The following is an 18,138-nucleotide window of genomic DNA, read 5'->3' as shown; positions in this document are numbered from 1 at the left end:
TTCGTTATTCCTTAATTTTCAGACTACAGTTAAAGTGTAATTCATTATTCCTTAATTTTCAGACTATGGTTTAAAGTGGAATTCGTTATTTCTAAATTTTCAAACTATGGCTAAATTTGGATTTGTTAGTTTTTAACTTTCAGACTATGGTTTAAAATGGAATTCATTATTTTTTAATTTTCAAACTATGGCTTAATTTGAATTCGTTATTCCTAGTTTTTCAGACTATGGTTTAAAGTGGAATTCGTTATTCCTTAATTTTCAGACTATGGTTTAAAGTGGAATTCGTTATTCCTTAATTTTCAGACTACAGTTAAAGTGTAATTCATTATTCCTTAATTTTCAGACTATGGTTTAAAGTGGAATTCGTTATTTCTAAATTTTCAAACTATGGCTAAATTTGGATTTGTTAGTTTTTAACTTTCAGACTATGGTTTAAAATGGAATTCATTATTTTTTAATTTTCAAACTATGGCTTAATTTGGATTCGTTATTCCTTGTTTTTCAGACTATGGTTTAAAGTGGAATTCGTTATTCCTTAATTTTCAGACTATGGTTTAAATTGGAATTCGTTATTCCTTAATTTTCAGACTACAGTTAAAGTGTAATTCATTATTCCTTAATTTTCAGACTATGGTTTAAAGTGGAATTCGTTATTTCTAAATTTTCAAACTATGGCTAAATTTGGATTTGTTATTCCTTGGTTTTGAGACTATGGTTTAAAGTGAAATTCGTTATTCCTTAATTTTCAGAATATGGTTTAAAGTGGAATTTGTTATTCCTTAATTTTTCAGACTACGGTTAAAAATGTTATTAGTTATTCCATAATTTTCAGACTATGGTTTAAAGTGGAATTCTTTATTCCTTAATTTTCAGACAACGGTTTAAAGTGGAATTCGTTATTTTTCAATTTTTTTTTAAACTATGGCTTAATTTGGATTCATTATTCCTTGGTTTTCAGACTATGGTTTAAAGTAGAATTCGTTATTCCTTAATTTTCAGACTATGGTTTAACATGGAATTCGTTATTCCTTAATTTTCAGACTATAGTTTAAAGTGGAATTACTTATTCCTTAATTTTCAGACTATGATTATAAGTGGAATTTTTTATTTCTTAATTTTTTTACTATGATTTAAAGTTGAATTCGTTTTTCCTTAAATTTCAGACTATGGTTTAAAGTGGAATTCATTATTCCTTAATTTTCAGACTACGGTTTAAAGTGGAATTCGTTATTCCTTAATTTTCAGACTATAGTTTAAAGTGGAATTCCTTATTCCTTAATTTTCAGACTATGATTATAAGTGGAATTTTTTATTTCTTAATTTTTTTACTATGATTTAAAGTTGAATTCGTTTTTCCTTAATTTTCAGACTATGGTTTAAAGTGGAATTCGTTATTTCTTAATTTTCAGACTATTGTTTAAAGTGGAATTTGTTATTTCTTAATTTTCAAACTATGGCTTAATTTGGATTCGTTATTCCTTGGTTTTCAGACTATGGTTAAAAGTGGAATTCGTTATTACCTAATTTTCAGACTATGGTTTAAAGTGGAATTCATTATTCCTTAATTTTCAGACTACGGTTTTAAGTGTAATTCGTTATTCCTTAATTTTCAGACTACGGTTTAAAGTGTAAAACGTTATTCCTTAATTTTCAGACTATGGTTAAAAGTGGAATTCGTAATTTCTTAATTTTCAGACTATGGTTTAAAGTGGAATTCGTTATTCCTTAATTTTAAGATTATGGTTTAAAGTGGAATTCCTTATTCCTTAATTTTCAGACTATGATTTAAAGTCGAATTCGTTATTCCTTAATTTTAAGACTATGGTTTAAAGTTGAATTCCTTATTCCTTAATTTTCAGGCTATGGTTTAAAGTGAAATTCAACATACTGTGGATTCTTTTATTTTTGTGGATAACAGTTTTCATGGAAATTCAATGATGCAACTTTTAATTTGTGGATATTAGATTATTCATTTTGCCAAAGTTGGCATACAAGCCCATTAGAAACTTATGCTTCATTGAACATTTAGATTCATCTTTACCCACTAAATCCATGAAAATTGTATCCAACAAATAAAAATGAATCCAGAGTATAACTTTTGATAAATAAAACCATTTCGAGTCAACTAATGCACTTTTACATTTAGAACTCAGAAAAAATAATTCAATGATTTTGTATTTCATAATGATCACATGCAGTTGAACTATGAATAGTTTTTGTTTCTATTTTTAGATATGTACAGATACAACAGATGAAGTAAAACCATTTTCATTGGACAATGATTTTGACTATGACAATGTTATATTAACTTCAAAGTTCACAATGGAGTAAATTGATCATTTAAAATCATTTCTACCAAGAACTGATGTCAAGGCATGATACTTCAGATGAAATACTTAAAATCAACATTCCGTCCTTTTTAATGAAATGTGAAAAATGATACTACAAATAGTCTTCAAAGTTTTTCATATTTCTTATCTTGACCTCTGTACAGATAAAAAAAACACCATGAAAATTGTTGGATTAATTCCCATTTATGAAGCAGGAAATGCTTTCTTTCACCATCTGTTTTTGTGGGCGTTGTGCTTTTGGTTGTCTGTTGGCCAAGTGAGCTATTGCTATGATGCTATCACATTACGTCTGTCATCGTTGCCCATTGTCAACATCAACTTATAAAAATAAAACCTCTATTCTGAAACCACTGGACCAATTTTAACTTAATTTAAACTGATTGATCCTTAAGGTATCTATATACAGTAAGTGTTTTTTTATGCCCCCGCCATCAACAGAGGGGGCATTAAGTGTTACTTTTGGCTGTCTTTATGTCTGTATGTCCCAAAACGTTTCCGTTCTCTAACTTTAGTTTGCCTCAACCAAATGTTATGAAACTTATGCACAATGCTTATTACCACAAAACACAAATCGAGTTCAAATTTTGGAGGCGTCACTTTTACCATTCTAGAGTTATGCTCCTTTACAAATGAAAAGAATGCTGAATTTTTTGTTTCCATTCTCTAACTTAAGTTTGCCTCAATCCAATGTTATGAAACTTGTACACACTGATTATTACCACAAAAGTCAGATCAGTTTTGAATTTAAGTGGCGTCACTTTTACAGTTCTTGAGTTATGTCCCTTTACAACGCTATATGCAAGGGGGGCATCATCTGTGTCCTATGGACACATTCTCCATTTATTGTTCATACCAATGAACTAACATGGCTGTCTTGGCTAAAAAAAAAAGAACGGTTTAATGCATTTAATTCTTAAATATCTTGAAAACCATAAAAAGATAGAGAAAGTCCAACAGGGCAAAAATGTTCGGAATTTTTATCAGATGACTCTTTGTTGGAGTTATTGCCTTTAACTGCAGATTTTTGACTAATTTTGTGTTTTCTCTATTCTCTAGAAAACTATGACAAGTAGGTAGAAACTGTAATAGCAAAAATGAGCAATGCAGGATCTACAATAAGGTTGTTGTTTTATTGAAATTTGCTATTAAACATTTTGGAAATTGTTTTAAATTAAAGAACATATCTCCCTCATGCAAAGCTCTGATTCCTTTCCTGAATTTGGCCTTACCCTAATGGTCCCTTTTGTTTTAGTCAGCTCTTCAGCATTTGAATTGAGTTTTGGATTTCTAATATTTTGTCCTGGAGCATCTCTGAAGAGACAACGATTGTTGAAATGGGCATCTGGTGCAGTTAAACTGGTACCATTATCATTATTACAATGAAGATTTTGACTGATTATAGAGTTTTTGCTTATCATTTTGAAAACTATAATACATACAGATTGGAAGAAACTAAACAGCAAAAGTTAGACAATGGATTAGCTCTCTGTAACTTTGAGTACTCCTAGATATGGTATTTTTCGTCTTTTCTCGTTTTGTCTTCCACTGGGGCAGGGGGTATAAATACCAGATGATGTCTTTTTTCAATTCTGACAGGCCTAAAAAAAATCTCACATGTACATATTTTTTTGAAATTTATATCAAAGATTGACATAAGCAATGTTCTAGATGAGTTTTAAAACTAGTGCTAATCAACTATTTTTAAAGGAGTTATGTATGCCCCTGAAAATATAAATTTTATGAAAAAATTCTTTGTAAATGCTCTCAAGCCTACATTTCTTGGAGGATGTTTATGAAACTTTTTTATAGGTTTATATTAGTAACGTCTTGGAAGAATTTCAAAATCAGCACTGATCAATGATTTTTACAGGAGTTATGCATCCCCGTGGATATATAAATTAACGGTATATGAAAAGTTACATTGTAAGCACTCTCAACCATACACTAGTTGAAAGATTTTTATAAAATTAAATCAAAGGTTTATATTAGCAATGTCTTTTCGACGAGTTTGAAAATCAGCTTTGATCAATTATTTTTAGAGGAATTATATCTCTTGGAAGTGTAACTTTTGTGGAAAATTGCATTGTAAATCCCCTCAAGCCTATCTTCCTTTTATAAAAAAAGATTTACATCAATAATGTCTTGGACAAGATTGAAAGTAAGTACAGATCAACTATTTTGACAGGATTTGTGTCCCTTAGAAATGTAATTTATTTTGAAAATTACTTTGTAAGCACTTTAGCTTCTATATTTCTTGTCAGATTTTCTATAATAATGATATGGAAGGTTTGGAAATAGCAATTTTGTGGAAAATTGCATTGTAAGGAGTCTCACACTTATAATTCTTGTTGAAGTTAAAAAAAATTTAAAAAAATAAAAATTTGAAGTTATTGCCCTTGGACTGATAAAACTTATGTATCAGATGGGGACACTGGAAAATTTTTATTTCACTTTTGCCTGTTTTTGTGCTTGGTGCAGATCAAGCTCGTTCCAAATAATTTTTATAGTTTGTTCTTTTGCTGTGTTGTTACACCACTGTCCCAGTTAGGGTCCGGTTGAGCACTCACAAACATGTTAAACCGTGCCACTTAATGTTCCTGGCCAAAGCCAGGAACCTGTAATCTAGGGGTCGCTGCAAATCTCTAACTGCAATATTTGTTGAAGTATAAATTTTAACATTGTTTTTCTTTCGAATTGTTTCAGATAATTTATTGCTAGAGTCTCTTATAGCTTACTATCTGTATGGGTGTTTTTCATGATGAAGGGCTTTCAAGGATATGTAATTTTCCACTTATTTCTTCTTATTTTTATGTAAAGTATTTTTGTCTTTTTGTGATGGTGTTGTATTCTTTTTGTCGAGCCTGCAACTTCTGTCGCAGAATGCGAGACATAGGGATAGTGATCCTGCAGTGGAAGCGATGACAGCATTAATTAAAAACTGAAAAGCTTAATATTTCAGAAGGTAGAAGACATGGATGCTTCATACTTTGTTTATAAATGCCTTATGTTATGAAGTTTCCGTCTGTCATATGTCCATTGTCCTTGACCTCATTTTCATGGTTCAGTGACTACTACACTCTCTTTAAAGATTCCAATTTTTCCAGATTGCTTGACTTTAACAGTGATGATATCACAAAATCTGGAATCTATATCAAAAACTGATTTTTTGTAATCTTAATTTCTCTCTTATTATGAGTAATAGGATAACTATATTTGGTATGTGCATACCTTGCAAGGTCCTCATCCCTGTAAGACAGTTTTCACTTGACCTAGACTTCATTTCATGGATCAGTGAACAAGGTTAAGTTTTCATGGTCAAGTTTATATCTTAAATACTGTGAGCAATAGGTCTACTATATTTGGTGTATGGAAGGTGTACATGTCCAACTGGCAGGTGTCATCTGACCTTGACCTCATTTTCATGGTTCAGTGGTTAAAGTTAAGTTTTAATGTGTTTTGGTCTGTTTTTTTATACTGTATGCAATAGGTCAACTTTATTTGGTGTATGGAATGATGTAAGGTGTATATGTCTATATAAAAAAGAAGATGTGGTATGATTGCCAATGAGACAACTCTTCACAAGAGACCAAATGACACAGAAATTAACAACTGTCTGGAAATTATCAACTGACATTGACCTCATTTTCATGGTTCATTGATCAATGTTAAGTTTTCCTGGTTAAGGTTTCTTAAGATACTATATGCAATGGGTCAACTATATTTAAAGCATGGAATAATTGTAAGGTGAACATGTCTGTGTGGCAGGGTTCATTTGACCTTGACCTCATTTTCATGGTTCGTTGGTCAATATAAAGTTTCCATGGTTTGGTCTGTTTCTAATATACTATAAGCAATAGGTCAACTATATTTGGTGTATGGAATGATTGTACGGTGAACATGTATCTGACTTTATCTGACCTTGACCTCTTATTCTTTGATCATGTTAAGTTTATGTGATACTTGTAGTAAAACTTTATATTTAGGACTAACAACATAAAATCAATGGTCAGTAAAGCAGGCAAGTCATTTCAGCACGTTCATTCTTGGTTTTTTATTGGTATTTGTTATCTTATCTATTCTTACAATGTTCAATTTCTATCTAATTTCTATTAGTGTGTTTACTTATATCATGATGTGTTAACTTATGTCCTGGTGTGTTTACTTATATCCTAGTATGTTTACTTATATCCTGGTTTGTTTACTTATGTCCTGGTGAATTTACTTATGTTCTGAAGTGTTAACTTATATCATGATGTGTTAACTTATGTCCTGGTATGTTTACTTATGTCCTAGCGTGTTTACTTACATCCTGGTTTTTTTACTTATATCCTGATGTGTTTACTTATACCCTGGTGTGTTTACTTATGTCTTGGTGTCTTTACTTAAGTCCTAATGTGTTAAGTTATGTCCTGGTGTGTTTACTTATGTTATGGTGTGGTTTGACACTAATGTCCTGGTGTATTCACGTATGTCCTGGTGTGTTTACTTATGTCCCGGTTTGTCACTTATGTCCTGGTGTATTTACGTATGTCCTGATGTGTTTATTTATGTGCTGGTGTGTTTACTTATGTCCCGGAGTTTACTTATGTCTAGATGTGTTTACTTATGTTTCGGTGTGTTTACTTATGTCATGGTGTGTTTACTTATATCCTGGTGTGTTTACTTATGTCTTAGTGTGCTTACATATATCTAAGTGTGTTTACCTTTGTCTAAGTGTGTTTACTGGTGTCCTGATGTGTTTATTTGTGTCCTGATGTGTTTACTTATGTCGTGTTGTTTACTTATGTTCTTGTGTGTTTACTTATGACCTGGTATGTTTACTTATGTTTTATCATATTTACTTATGTCCTGGTGTAGTTATTTATGTCCTGGTGTGTTAACTTATGTCCTGGTGTTTACGTATATCTTGATGTGTTTACTTATGTCCTGGTGTTTACGTATGTCCTGATGTGTTTATTTATTTCTTGGTGTGTTTACTTATGTTCTGGTGTGTTTACTTATATTCTGGTGTGTTTACTTATGTCCTGGTATTTACTTATGTTCTGGAGTGTTTACTTACGTCCTGGTGTGTTTTTTATGTCCTGGTGAATTTACTTATGTTCTGGTGTATTTACGTATGTCCTGATGGATTGACGTATGTCCTGATATGTTAACTTATGTCCTGGTATGTTAACTTATTTCCTTGCGTGTTTCATATGTCCTGGTGTATTTACTTATGTCCTTGTGTTATTTTTTATGTCATAGGGGATTAACTTCTGCACTGATATGTTTACCCATGTCCTGGTGTGTTTATGCTTGGGATGTTTTATATGTCCTGGGGGATTAACTTCTGTCTTGATCATGATATGTTTACTTATGTCCTGGTATATTTTCTTATATCCTGATGTGCTTACTTAGGTCAGGGTGTGTTTACTTATTACTTAGTGTGTTTATTTATATCGTGATGTGTTAACTTATGTTCTGATGTGTTTACTTATGTCCTGGTGTGTTACACATGTCCTGGTGTATATACAGTAATAGTGTTGTATTTTATTCTATTCTCCAGAATAACTTCTTTTCCCCGTAGTCTTCTGTAATCAAATCTCTGATGATTTTGTTCTCATTGTTTGTAGCGGTTATATTTATTGAATCTGTAAATAACAGATTTTTCTTGTTTATGCATGGCTTTATGGTCTCCTTCAATATTCATTCCTTTGAAGACATACCTAACAGGTACTAAGTAGTTAATTGCTAATTTTCGTGTGACTCCTATCGCATTTGTATAAATAGATCATTCATTATTGAGAGTGAAGTACAGTACAGCAACTTAATTATCATCATGTTATATAAAGTGTCAGAAAAAGTTGATTCAATCACTGTTAATATATATTATAAATTTCGGGGTATTTCCACTTCATACAGTTTAGCTTTGTGGTTCCCAATATCTGGTGTTGAACTGCCAATCAAAAGTTTTCCTAATTTGCTGCAAAGCATTGAACTTGGGAGTAAAATATCATCTTCTACGGTGTTACAGTAGGCCAAATGTTCTCCTGAATGGTCTAGAAAATGTAGAGTGTTATTCAGCATGTCTGATACAACAACATTATTACTTGGTTAGGTTGCTATACATTGAGGTTTGAATGGATGATTCTGACAATTGACATCAGGATGGCCAGTATAGATATTACGGACAACTCTTTTCTCCATTATAACTACTCTTCCTTCGTAGTCCTCTGCAGTTAAGTCTATAATGAATGTGTTCCCATTCATTTTAGTGTTTATATCTGTTGGATTCTGTTGGTTCTGACCTAAGTAAACACATCATTGCAGAGGACTACGAAGGAATAATAGTTATAATGGAGACCCCACCAGGTACGGAGTAGTATACTGTTATTTTCTTTACAACCCCTACTATCAGTTGGTTTCTCTATAGACCCCCATCAGGTACGGAGTAGTCTATTGGTATCTTCTTTACAACCCCTACTATCAGTTGGTTTCTCTATAGACCCCCACCAGGTACGGAGTAGTCTATTGGTATCTTCTTTACAGCTCCTACTATCAGTTGGTTTCTCTATAGACCCCCATCAGGTACGGAGTAGTCTATTGGTATCTTCTTTACAGCTCCTACTATCAGTTGGTTTCTCTATAGACCCCTACAAGGTACGGAGTAGTCTATTGGTATCTTCTTTACAGCTCCTACTATTAGTTGGTTTCTCTATAGATCCCCACCAGGTACGGAGTTGTCTATTGGTATCTTCTTTACATCTCTTACTACATGTATCAGTTGGTTTCTCTATAGACCCGCACCAGGTATTGGTATTTTCTTTACAGCTCCTACTATCAATTGGTTTCTCTATAGACCCGCACCAGGTATTGGTATCTTCTTTACAGCTCCTACTATCAGTTTGTTTCTCTATAGACCCGCACCAGGTATTGGTATCTTCTTTACAGCTCCTACTATCAGTTGGTTTCTCTATAGACCCGCACCAAGTATTGGTATCTTCTTTACAGCTCCTACTATAAGTTGGTTTCTCTTTAGACCCGCACCATATATTGGTACCTTCTTTACATCTCCTACTATCAGTTGGTTTCTCTATAGACCCGCACCAGGTATTGGTATCTTCTTTACATCTCCTACTATCAGTTGTTTTCTCTATAGACCCGCACCAGATATTGGTATCTTCTTTACAGCTCCTACTATCAGTTGGTTTCTCTATAGACCCGCACCAGATATTGGTATCTTCTTTACAGCTCCTACTATCAGTTGGTTTCTCTATAGACCCGCACCAGATATTGGTATCTTCTTTACAGCTCCTACTATAAGTTGGTTTCTCTTTAGACCCGCAACAGATATTGGTACCTTCTTTACATCTCCTACTATCAGTTGGTTTCTCTATAGACCCGCCCCAGGTATTGGTATCTTCTTTACATCTCCTACTATCAGTTGGTTTCTCTATAGACCCGCACCAGATATTGGTATCTTCTTTACATCTCCTACTATCAGTTGGTTTCTCTATAGACCCGCACCAGATATTGGTATCTTCTTTACAGCTCCTACTATCAGTTGGTTTCTCTATAGACCCGCACCAGATATTGGTATCTTCTTTACAGCTCCTACTATCAGTTGGTTTCTCTATAGACCCGCACCAGATATTAGTATCTTCTTTACAGCTCCTACTATCAGTTGGTTTCTCTATAGACCCGCACCAGGTATTGGTATCTACTTTACAGCTCCTACTATCAGTTGGTTTCTCTATAGATCCGCACCAGATATTGGTATCTTCTTTACAGCTCCTACTATCAGTTGGTTTCTCTATAGACCCGCACCAGATATTGGTATCTTCTTTACAGCTCTTACTATCAGTTGGTTTCTCTATAGACCCGCACCAGGTATTGGTATCTTCTTTACAGCTCCTTCTATCAGTTGGTTTCTCTATAGACCCGCACCAGATATTGGTATCTTCTTTACAGCTCCTACTATCATTTGGTTTCTCTATAGACCCGCACCAGGTATTGGTATCTTCTTTACAGCTCCTTCTATCAGTTGGTTTCTCTATAGATCCGCACCAGATATTGGTATCTTCTTTACAGCTCCTTCTATCAGTTTGTTTCTCTATAGACCCGCACCAGATATTGGTATCTTCTTTACAGCTCCTACTATCAGTTGGTTTCTCTATAGACCCGCACCAGGTATTGGTATCTTCTTTACAGCTCCTTCTATCAGTTGTTTTCTCTATAGATCCGCACCAGATATTGGTATCTTCTTTACAGCTCCTTCTATCAGTTGGTTTCTCTATAGACCCGCACCAGGCATTGGTATCTTCTTTACAGCTTCTACTATCAGTTGGTTTCTCTATAGACCCGCACCAGGCATTGGTATCTTCTTTACAGCTCCTACTATTAGTTGCTTTTCTCTATCAATACTGATTGGCTATACAATTAATGGTTAAACATAGTAGTCAGAAGTTGTTAGTTCATTTCCATTTCTATCCAGAATCTTCAGATCAGAACTTTTATCTGAAATAAGGAGATCACCATTTCTATCAATGGCTATATGATACGCATAATCCTGTATGTGTGATAGTTCTTCAACAGTTCTATCCGGTTGTAATGCTACTTTCTGTATAGTTCCTACACCCGGTGAGTCGTGGATCCAGAAAGTATTTCCAGAACTTTGTAAAATCCCTGTAATGAGAGGTAGTTCTGTTGTGTACTCTTTAATAGCTTTTACTCTAATCTTTTTGTCTTTACGATTCTTGTCTTGAATTGATCCAAAATAAGACTGAAGTATCTGCGTTTCAACAAAAGTTGGCATTTGACTGTTATTATGATTAAGGCTTGGTATCTCCTTCCATTTGGTATCTTCAAAAAAGTTAACACATCCTTACTAGTGCTGATATCTTCTATTAACCTCAATATGTCTGTTATGTGTTCTTCCAAAAATGTCACTTTCCTACATTCTGTTTTAATGGTTATCTTTTTTAGTTTCCAATGTTTATTAATTTCACTTACAAGCTCATCAGCATATTTATCACCAGCTTCTCTCAAAAAGTTTTGCTGTTTTAGGATATTTTCTTTTATTTGTTCAATGTTTATAGACTTGTCTGTTTCCTTTATTGAGTTTAATAGTTCATTATTCTTTATCCAATCTTTATGCTGCTTTCAAGCCTTTCTTTTCATCACTTTCAGTCTATTCTTATTTATCCTGAAAGCATCTCCAATCTCTACTAATTCATGCTGTTTGTGGACTGTAGTCACACCAGTAGGACAAACTAAGTGATCACAAGTTTCACAGAACAAGCAGCAAACTTGTCCTGAATGGTCTTTACAGTGGACGTACCTATAGTCCAACTTTGGTTCTGAATCATGCCCATGAAGTCCTACTTCCTTAATTGTAATTATTTTATGGTCTTTTTCCTTTTTAATCTTAGAATTTACATTGATCACACATTAAGAGATTACAGTCAATGCATTTCCATTGAATTTTTATCTCCATTTCACATAATTCACAAGCAAGTAGCAACTGAGCTTTTTGGGTTGACTTTGACACTGCCATTTTGACTCTTAGTATATATTGTTCTCTGATATACTAGTATATTACTGATAATTAATGAAGTCGGACGACTGTTTTATCATAAAACAATACTTAAACTTTTACCTACAACAGATACTATGATAAATTCATGATACGTTATATGCATATTAAAAGTATATGTATATTTGATAAAAAATGTCTTTTGGTTTTTTGTGTAGTTAGGTTGCCATTGTATTATTCTACATTTCCTGATCAAAGGACTTACAATAACCTTGTTAACACCTTCATGGAATGCTATAATAGTTAGATAGAAGCTTCTTCAAGATCAAGAAAAAGCATCTGAAGAAAATGCTATGATGAGTTTGATTACATTATCTGGCCATGGCAAAAAACGACAAAAAATAGACAACGATATACAAAACACAAGATAAGACACTAACGACTGAGAAAAAATCAACACTTGAAACCTTTGGTTTTTATAGCTTACTTGTAAGCAGCAGCCCTTTGTAAAGGAAATCGTGATAGGAAATACAAGCTCGGGTTATTGTTTCAGCTGGAGATATATAATCATACGCAGGCGCTGCTGGAATGCTGCTACATAGAAATGGAGAACTAGAAATGGAAAGTTCACATATGGGAAGCTGAAATCATCTGTTTTGTCGTATTTTTTTCTCAACCAATCCTCATTGTCAATTTCTAGATATAAGTCATGATATGAGGCAGACATAACGGTATCTGTTGTATCATTAGCGATTCGAAATTTGTACAGGTTCATCATGATATATTACATAATGGGATAGTAGTCAGTCAGTGACATAAGGGTCTAACTTGAGACCGGTTTATAATTACATGATGGTATAGTAGTCATTCAGAGACATAAGGGTCTGACTATAGACCGGTGTATAATTACATGATGGGATAGTAGTCAGTCAGTGAGATAAGTATCTGACTTGAGACCGGTGTATAATTACATGATGGGATAGTAGTCAGTCAGTGACATAAGGGTCTGACTTTAGACCGGTGTATAATTACATGATGGGATAGTAGTCAGTCAGTGACATAAGGATCTGACTTGAAACCGGTAAATAATAACATGATGGGATAGTAGTCAGTCAGTGACATAAGGGTCTGACTTGAGACCGGTGTATAATTACATGATGGGATAGTAGTCAGTCGGTGACATAAGGATCTGACTTGAGACCGGTGTATAATTACATGATGGGATAGTAGTGAGTCAGTGATATAAGGGTCTGACTTGAGACCAGTGTATAATTACATGATGGGATAGTAGTCAGTCAGTGACATAAGGGTCTGGTTTGAGACCGGTGTATAATTACATGATGGGATAGTAGTCAGTCAGTGACATAAAGGTCTGAGTTTAGACAGACATATAATTACATAGTTGGATAGAAGTCATTCACTGAAGTAATTGGTCCTGACTTTAGCCAGGCTGCCATTTAGTTACATGTGTGGAATAGAAGTCAGTCTCTGAAATATGGTCCTGACTTTAGACGGACATATAATTACATGGTGGGATAGTAGTCAGTTACTGACATAAGGTCCTGACGCTAAATGAAATGTCAATATAATCCTTCCATGGACAGACATACAATTACATAGTGGAATAGTAGTCTGCCATGTTATAAGGTCGTGACTTTAATCAGGCATCTAATTACACATGTTGGCAAAGTGGACAGCCATTTACCTAAAGTCCGTCCTGGGTTTTTGTCAGCCATTTAATTACACATGTTGACACAGTTGACAACCGCTGGCATAAGGTTCTGCAAAATGTTAACTATATACACAACATACTTGTATTACTACTCAAAAAAGTAAAATTCACTGTTGTGAAATTTAAATGTTCATATAAGTTTTATCTTTTATCAATAGAAGAATTAGTCTGAAGAAGGAAGTCCTCATTTTGTAGCTCATTCGTTATCATGACGCTGGTAGTTAAAATGACATTTGTTTTCTGTGTAAACGAATTATACGTGACATGATTTTACATTTTTTAAATAAAAAAAATAGATTGAAATCGGGTTTAATAAAAATATGTCTGAAACAATTATGAGTGGCTGTCTTATAAAAACATGGAACCAATGCAGTTGGAAGGGTCGTGGTCGGACAATTAATATAGATAAGCAGAGAATTTAATTTTGGTTCATTTATATGTTTCGGAGTTTAGTATGACGTCTATTCGCTGAACTAGTATACATTATTGTTTCGTGGCCAGCTGAAGCCCGCCTCCGGGTGCGGGATTTTCTCGCTGCGATGAAGACCCAGTGGTGGCCTTGGATTGTTTTCTGCTCTTTGGTCTAGTTGTTGTCTCTTTGACGCATTCCCCAGTTTCCATTCTCAATTTAAATTGACGAACTTGTTCATGGTTAACCATCATAATTCTATTTCATACATTATCCTAAAGGGCAAAGTATAAGACCACGTATACGTTTGAACAAATTAAAATAAAATAGACTGGTCATTTGAAAATGAACTTTTGATAAAATATTGAAGTGTCTAATTGCAAATTCTTGCTTGTGTGGTGACTATGACGAGAATTAAATGGTTAGTTTACATTTAGTTTGGTAGTAAACGTGACATGCCAACAATATCAGTCAATTAAGACAGTATTAATATAGTTATATCAACTTCATAAAACAATTAAGATAATTACATTATCAGTGATCGGGAACGCACTATCTTAACAGTGAACCATTCCTACTACTATTTAGTGTCAGAGTCAATCTCTAAAACTAAGATAAACACATTAAACTATATAATTTTATCATAAAAATAAATAGATCATACTGTTGGAGATGATAGGAGAGGATAAGAATTTTCAGAAGTCGAAATTTATTGATTTTCTTACCATTTTTTTGTTTTTCCATAAAGTTTAAGCTTAAGTAGCTCTCAGTTGGGTCTCTGATTAAGTTGTCTGATTCGGGTTGGTAGGTCTGGATGGACAGACGAATAAAAGAAAACATGAAAAGGAAAATAAGAACGTGTAATGACAACATCATATTTTATACGATAAAATAAGTGATAGTAGTATTAACATTATTCAGTCATAAATAATTTGGATGATAAGATTTAGATAATTCTTAATTTGTTTAACTTCTGTTATACTTGATATATTTCTTTTTCAAGCCGCTGTATCTGTACCCGCTAGGTCTGTACCCGCTGTATCTGTACCCGCTAGGTCTGTACCCGCTAGGTCTGTACCCGCTAGGTCTGTACCCGCTGTATCTGTACCCGCTAGGTCTGTACCCGATAGGTCTGTACCCGCTGTATCTGTACCCGCTAGGTCTGTACCCGCTAAGTATGTACCCGCTGTATCTGTACCCGCTGTATCTGTACCCGCTAGGTCTGTACCCGCTAGGTCTGTACCCGCTGTATCTGTACCCGCTGTATCTGTACCCGCTAGGTCTGTACCCGCTAGGTCTGTACCCGCTGTATCTGTACCCGCTGTATCTGTACCCGCTAGGTCTGTACCCGCTAGGTCTGTACCCGCTAGGTCTGTACCCGCTGTGTCTGTACCCGCTGTGTCTGTACCCGCTGTATCTGTACCCGCTAGGTCTGTACCCGCTAGGTCTGTACCCGCTGTATCTGTACCCGCTAGGTCTGTACCCGCTAGGTCTCTACCCGCTGTATCTGTACCTGCTGTATCTGTACCCGCTAGGTCTGTACCCGCTAGGTCTGTACCCGCTAGGTCTGTACCCGCTAAGGTCTGTCACCGCTGTATCTGTACCCGCTAGGTCTGTACCCGCTGTATCTGTACCCGCTGTATCTGTACCCGCTAGGTCTGTACCCGCTAGGTCTGTACCCGCTGTATCTGTACCCGCTAGGTCTGTACCCGCTAGGTCTGTACCCGCTGTATCTGTACCCGCTGTATCTGTACCCGCTAGGTCTGTACCCGCTAGGTCTGTACCCGCTAGGTCTGTACCCGCTTAGGTCTGTACCCGCTGTATCTGTACCCGCTAGGTCTGTACCCGTTGTATCTGTACCCGCTGTATCTGCACCCGCTGTATCTGTACCCGCTAGGTCTGTACCCGCTAGGTCTGTACCCGCTAGGTCTGTACCCGCTAGGTCTGTACCCGCTGTATCTGTACCCGCTAGGTCTGTACCCGCTGTATCTGTACCCGCTAGGTCTGTACCCGCTGTATCTGTACCCGCTGTATCTGTACCCGCTAGGTCTGTACCCGCTAGGTCTGTACCCGCTAGGTCTGTACCCGCTGTGTCTGTACCCGCTGTATCTGTACCCGCTGTATCTGTACCCGCTAGGTCTGTACCCGCTGTATCTGTACCCGCTGTATCTGTACCCGCTAGGTCTGTACCCGCTAGGTCTGTACCCGCTAGGTCTGTACCCGCTAGGTCTGTACCCGCTGTGTCTGTACCCGCTGTATCTGTACCCGCTAGGTCTGTACCCGCTAGGTCTGTACCCGCTGTACTGTAAATTCAGAAATTATTGCGAGGTTTTTATTTTTGCGAATAATGCGACTGGGTAAACATCGCAATGATAAGAACTCGCATTCTGATATATGACAGATATATCTGTATGCAGCCTTTCCATAAAGCGCAACTATCAATCTCGCAATTATGTTAATTCTGCAAAAATTGCAAAAATAAATGCACGCAATAATTTCTGAATTTACAGTATCTGTACCCAATAGGTCTGTACCCGCTAGGTCTGTACCCGCTGTGTCTGTACCCGCTGTATCTGTACCCGCTAGGTCTGTACCCGCTAGGTCTGTACCCGCTGTGTCTGTACCCGCTAGGTCTGTACCCGCTAGGTCTGTACCCGCTAGGTCTGTACCCGCTAGGTCTGTACCCGTTAGGTCTGTACCCGCTGTATCTGTACCCGCTGTATCTGTACCTGCTAGGTCTGTACCCGCTGTATCTGTACCCGCTAGGTCTGTACCCGCTAGGTCTGTACCCTCTGTATCTGTACCCGCTGTATCTGTACCCGCTGTATCTGTACCCGCTAGGTCTGTACCCGCTAGGTCTGTACCCGCTAGGTCTGTACCCGCTAGGTCTGTACCCGCTAGGTCTGTACCCTCTGCATCTGTACCCGCTGTATCTGTACCCGCTGTATCTGTACCCGCTGTATCTGTACCCGCTAGGTCTGTACCCGCTAGGTCTGTACCCGCTAGGTCTGTACCCGCTGTATCTGTACCCGCTGTATCTGTACCCGCTGTATCTGTACCCGCTAGGTCTGTACCCGCTGTATCTGTACCCGCTAGGTCTGTACCCGCTGTATCTGTACCCGCTAGGTCTGTACCCGCTGTATCTGTACCCGCTAGGTCTGTACCCGCTAGGTCTGTACCCGCTGTATCTGTACCCGCTAGGTCTGTACCCGCTAGGTCTGTACCCGCTGTATCTGTACCCGCTAGGTCTGTACCCGCTGTATCTGTACCCGCTAGGTCTGTACCCGCTAGGTCTGTACCCGCTGTATCTGTACCCGCTAGGTCTGTATCCGCTGTATCTGTACCCGCTAGGTCTGTACCCGCTGTATCTGTACCCGCTAGGTCTGTACCCGCTAGGTCTGTACCCGCTGTATCTGTACCCGCTAGGTCTGTACCCGCTGTATCTGTACCCGCTAGGTCTGTACCCGCTAGGTCTGTACCCGCTGTATCTGTACCCGCTGTATCTGTACCCGCTAGGTCTGTACCCGCTAGGTCTGTACCCGCTGTATCTGTACCCGCTAGGTCTGTACCCGCTGTATCTGTACCCGCTGTATCTGTACCCGCTGTATCTGTACCCGCTAGGTCTGTACCCGCTGTATCTTTACCTGCTGTATCTGTACCCGCTAGGTCTGTACCCGCTGTATCTGTACCCGCTGTATCTGTACCCGCTAGGTCTGTACCCGTTAGTCTGTATGACTGTTCACTTCTAACAGACAATGTTGCCCTTCATTTGGTGTGACTTTCTTGGTAAAGATTTATTTTATTTTATTTTCAGTTCATTGCCTGGTCTCAGTTTGCCCTTGCTTATAAAAGACATTTAATGATTTTACACTGAACAAAATCATACAGAAACAGGAAAAACATTTTAATGTGGAATCTATCTATTTTGTGAAGAGGAAATAAATATAAGGAGATTTGGTATGAGTGCCAATGAGACAACTCTCCATCCAAGTCACAATTTGTAAAAGTAAAATTGAGAATGGAAATGGGGAATATGTCAAAGAGACAACAACCCGACCAAAGAGCAGACAACAGCCGAAGGCCACCAATGGGTCTTCAATGCAGCGAGAAAATCCCGCACCCGAAGGTG

The 18,138-nt window shown here is 36.8% G+C and overlaps 1 protein-coding gene across 1 annotated transcript; it reads left to right on the top strand.

The window, feature by feature from the left end:
- The first annotated feature begins 8,689 nt into the window (after positions 1–8,689).
- On the top strand, positions 8,690–17,787 carry LOC127706685 (uncharacterized PPE family protein PPE24-like). Its single transcript, XM_052211343.1, has 4 exons — positions 8,690–8,705; positions 15,013–15,574; positions 15,817–16,314; positions 16,536–17,787. Exons 1-4 carry the CDS (start codon positions 8,690–8,692, stop codon positions 17,785–17,787), a joined length of 2,328 nt encoding a protein of 775 aa, XP_052067303.1.
- The last annotated feature ends 351 nt before the right edge of the window (positions 17,788–18,138 follow it).

This window comes from Mytilus californianus, unplaced genomic scaffold (genome assembly GCF_021869535.1).
Source record: "Mytilus californianus isolate M0D057914Y unplaced genomic scaffold, xbMytCali1.0.p SCAF_6, whole genome shotgun sequence".
Classification (NCBI taxonomy): domain Eukaryota; kingdom Metazoa; phylum Mollusca; class Bivalvia; order Mytilida; family Mytilidae; genus Mytilus; species Mytilus californianus.
This window is presented reverse-complemented; position numbering and strand designations above follow the sequence as displayed.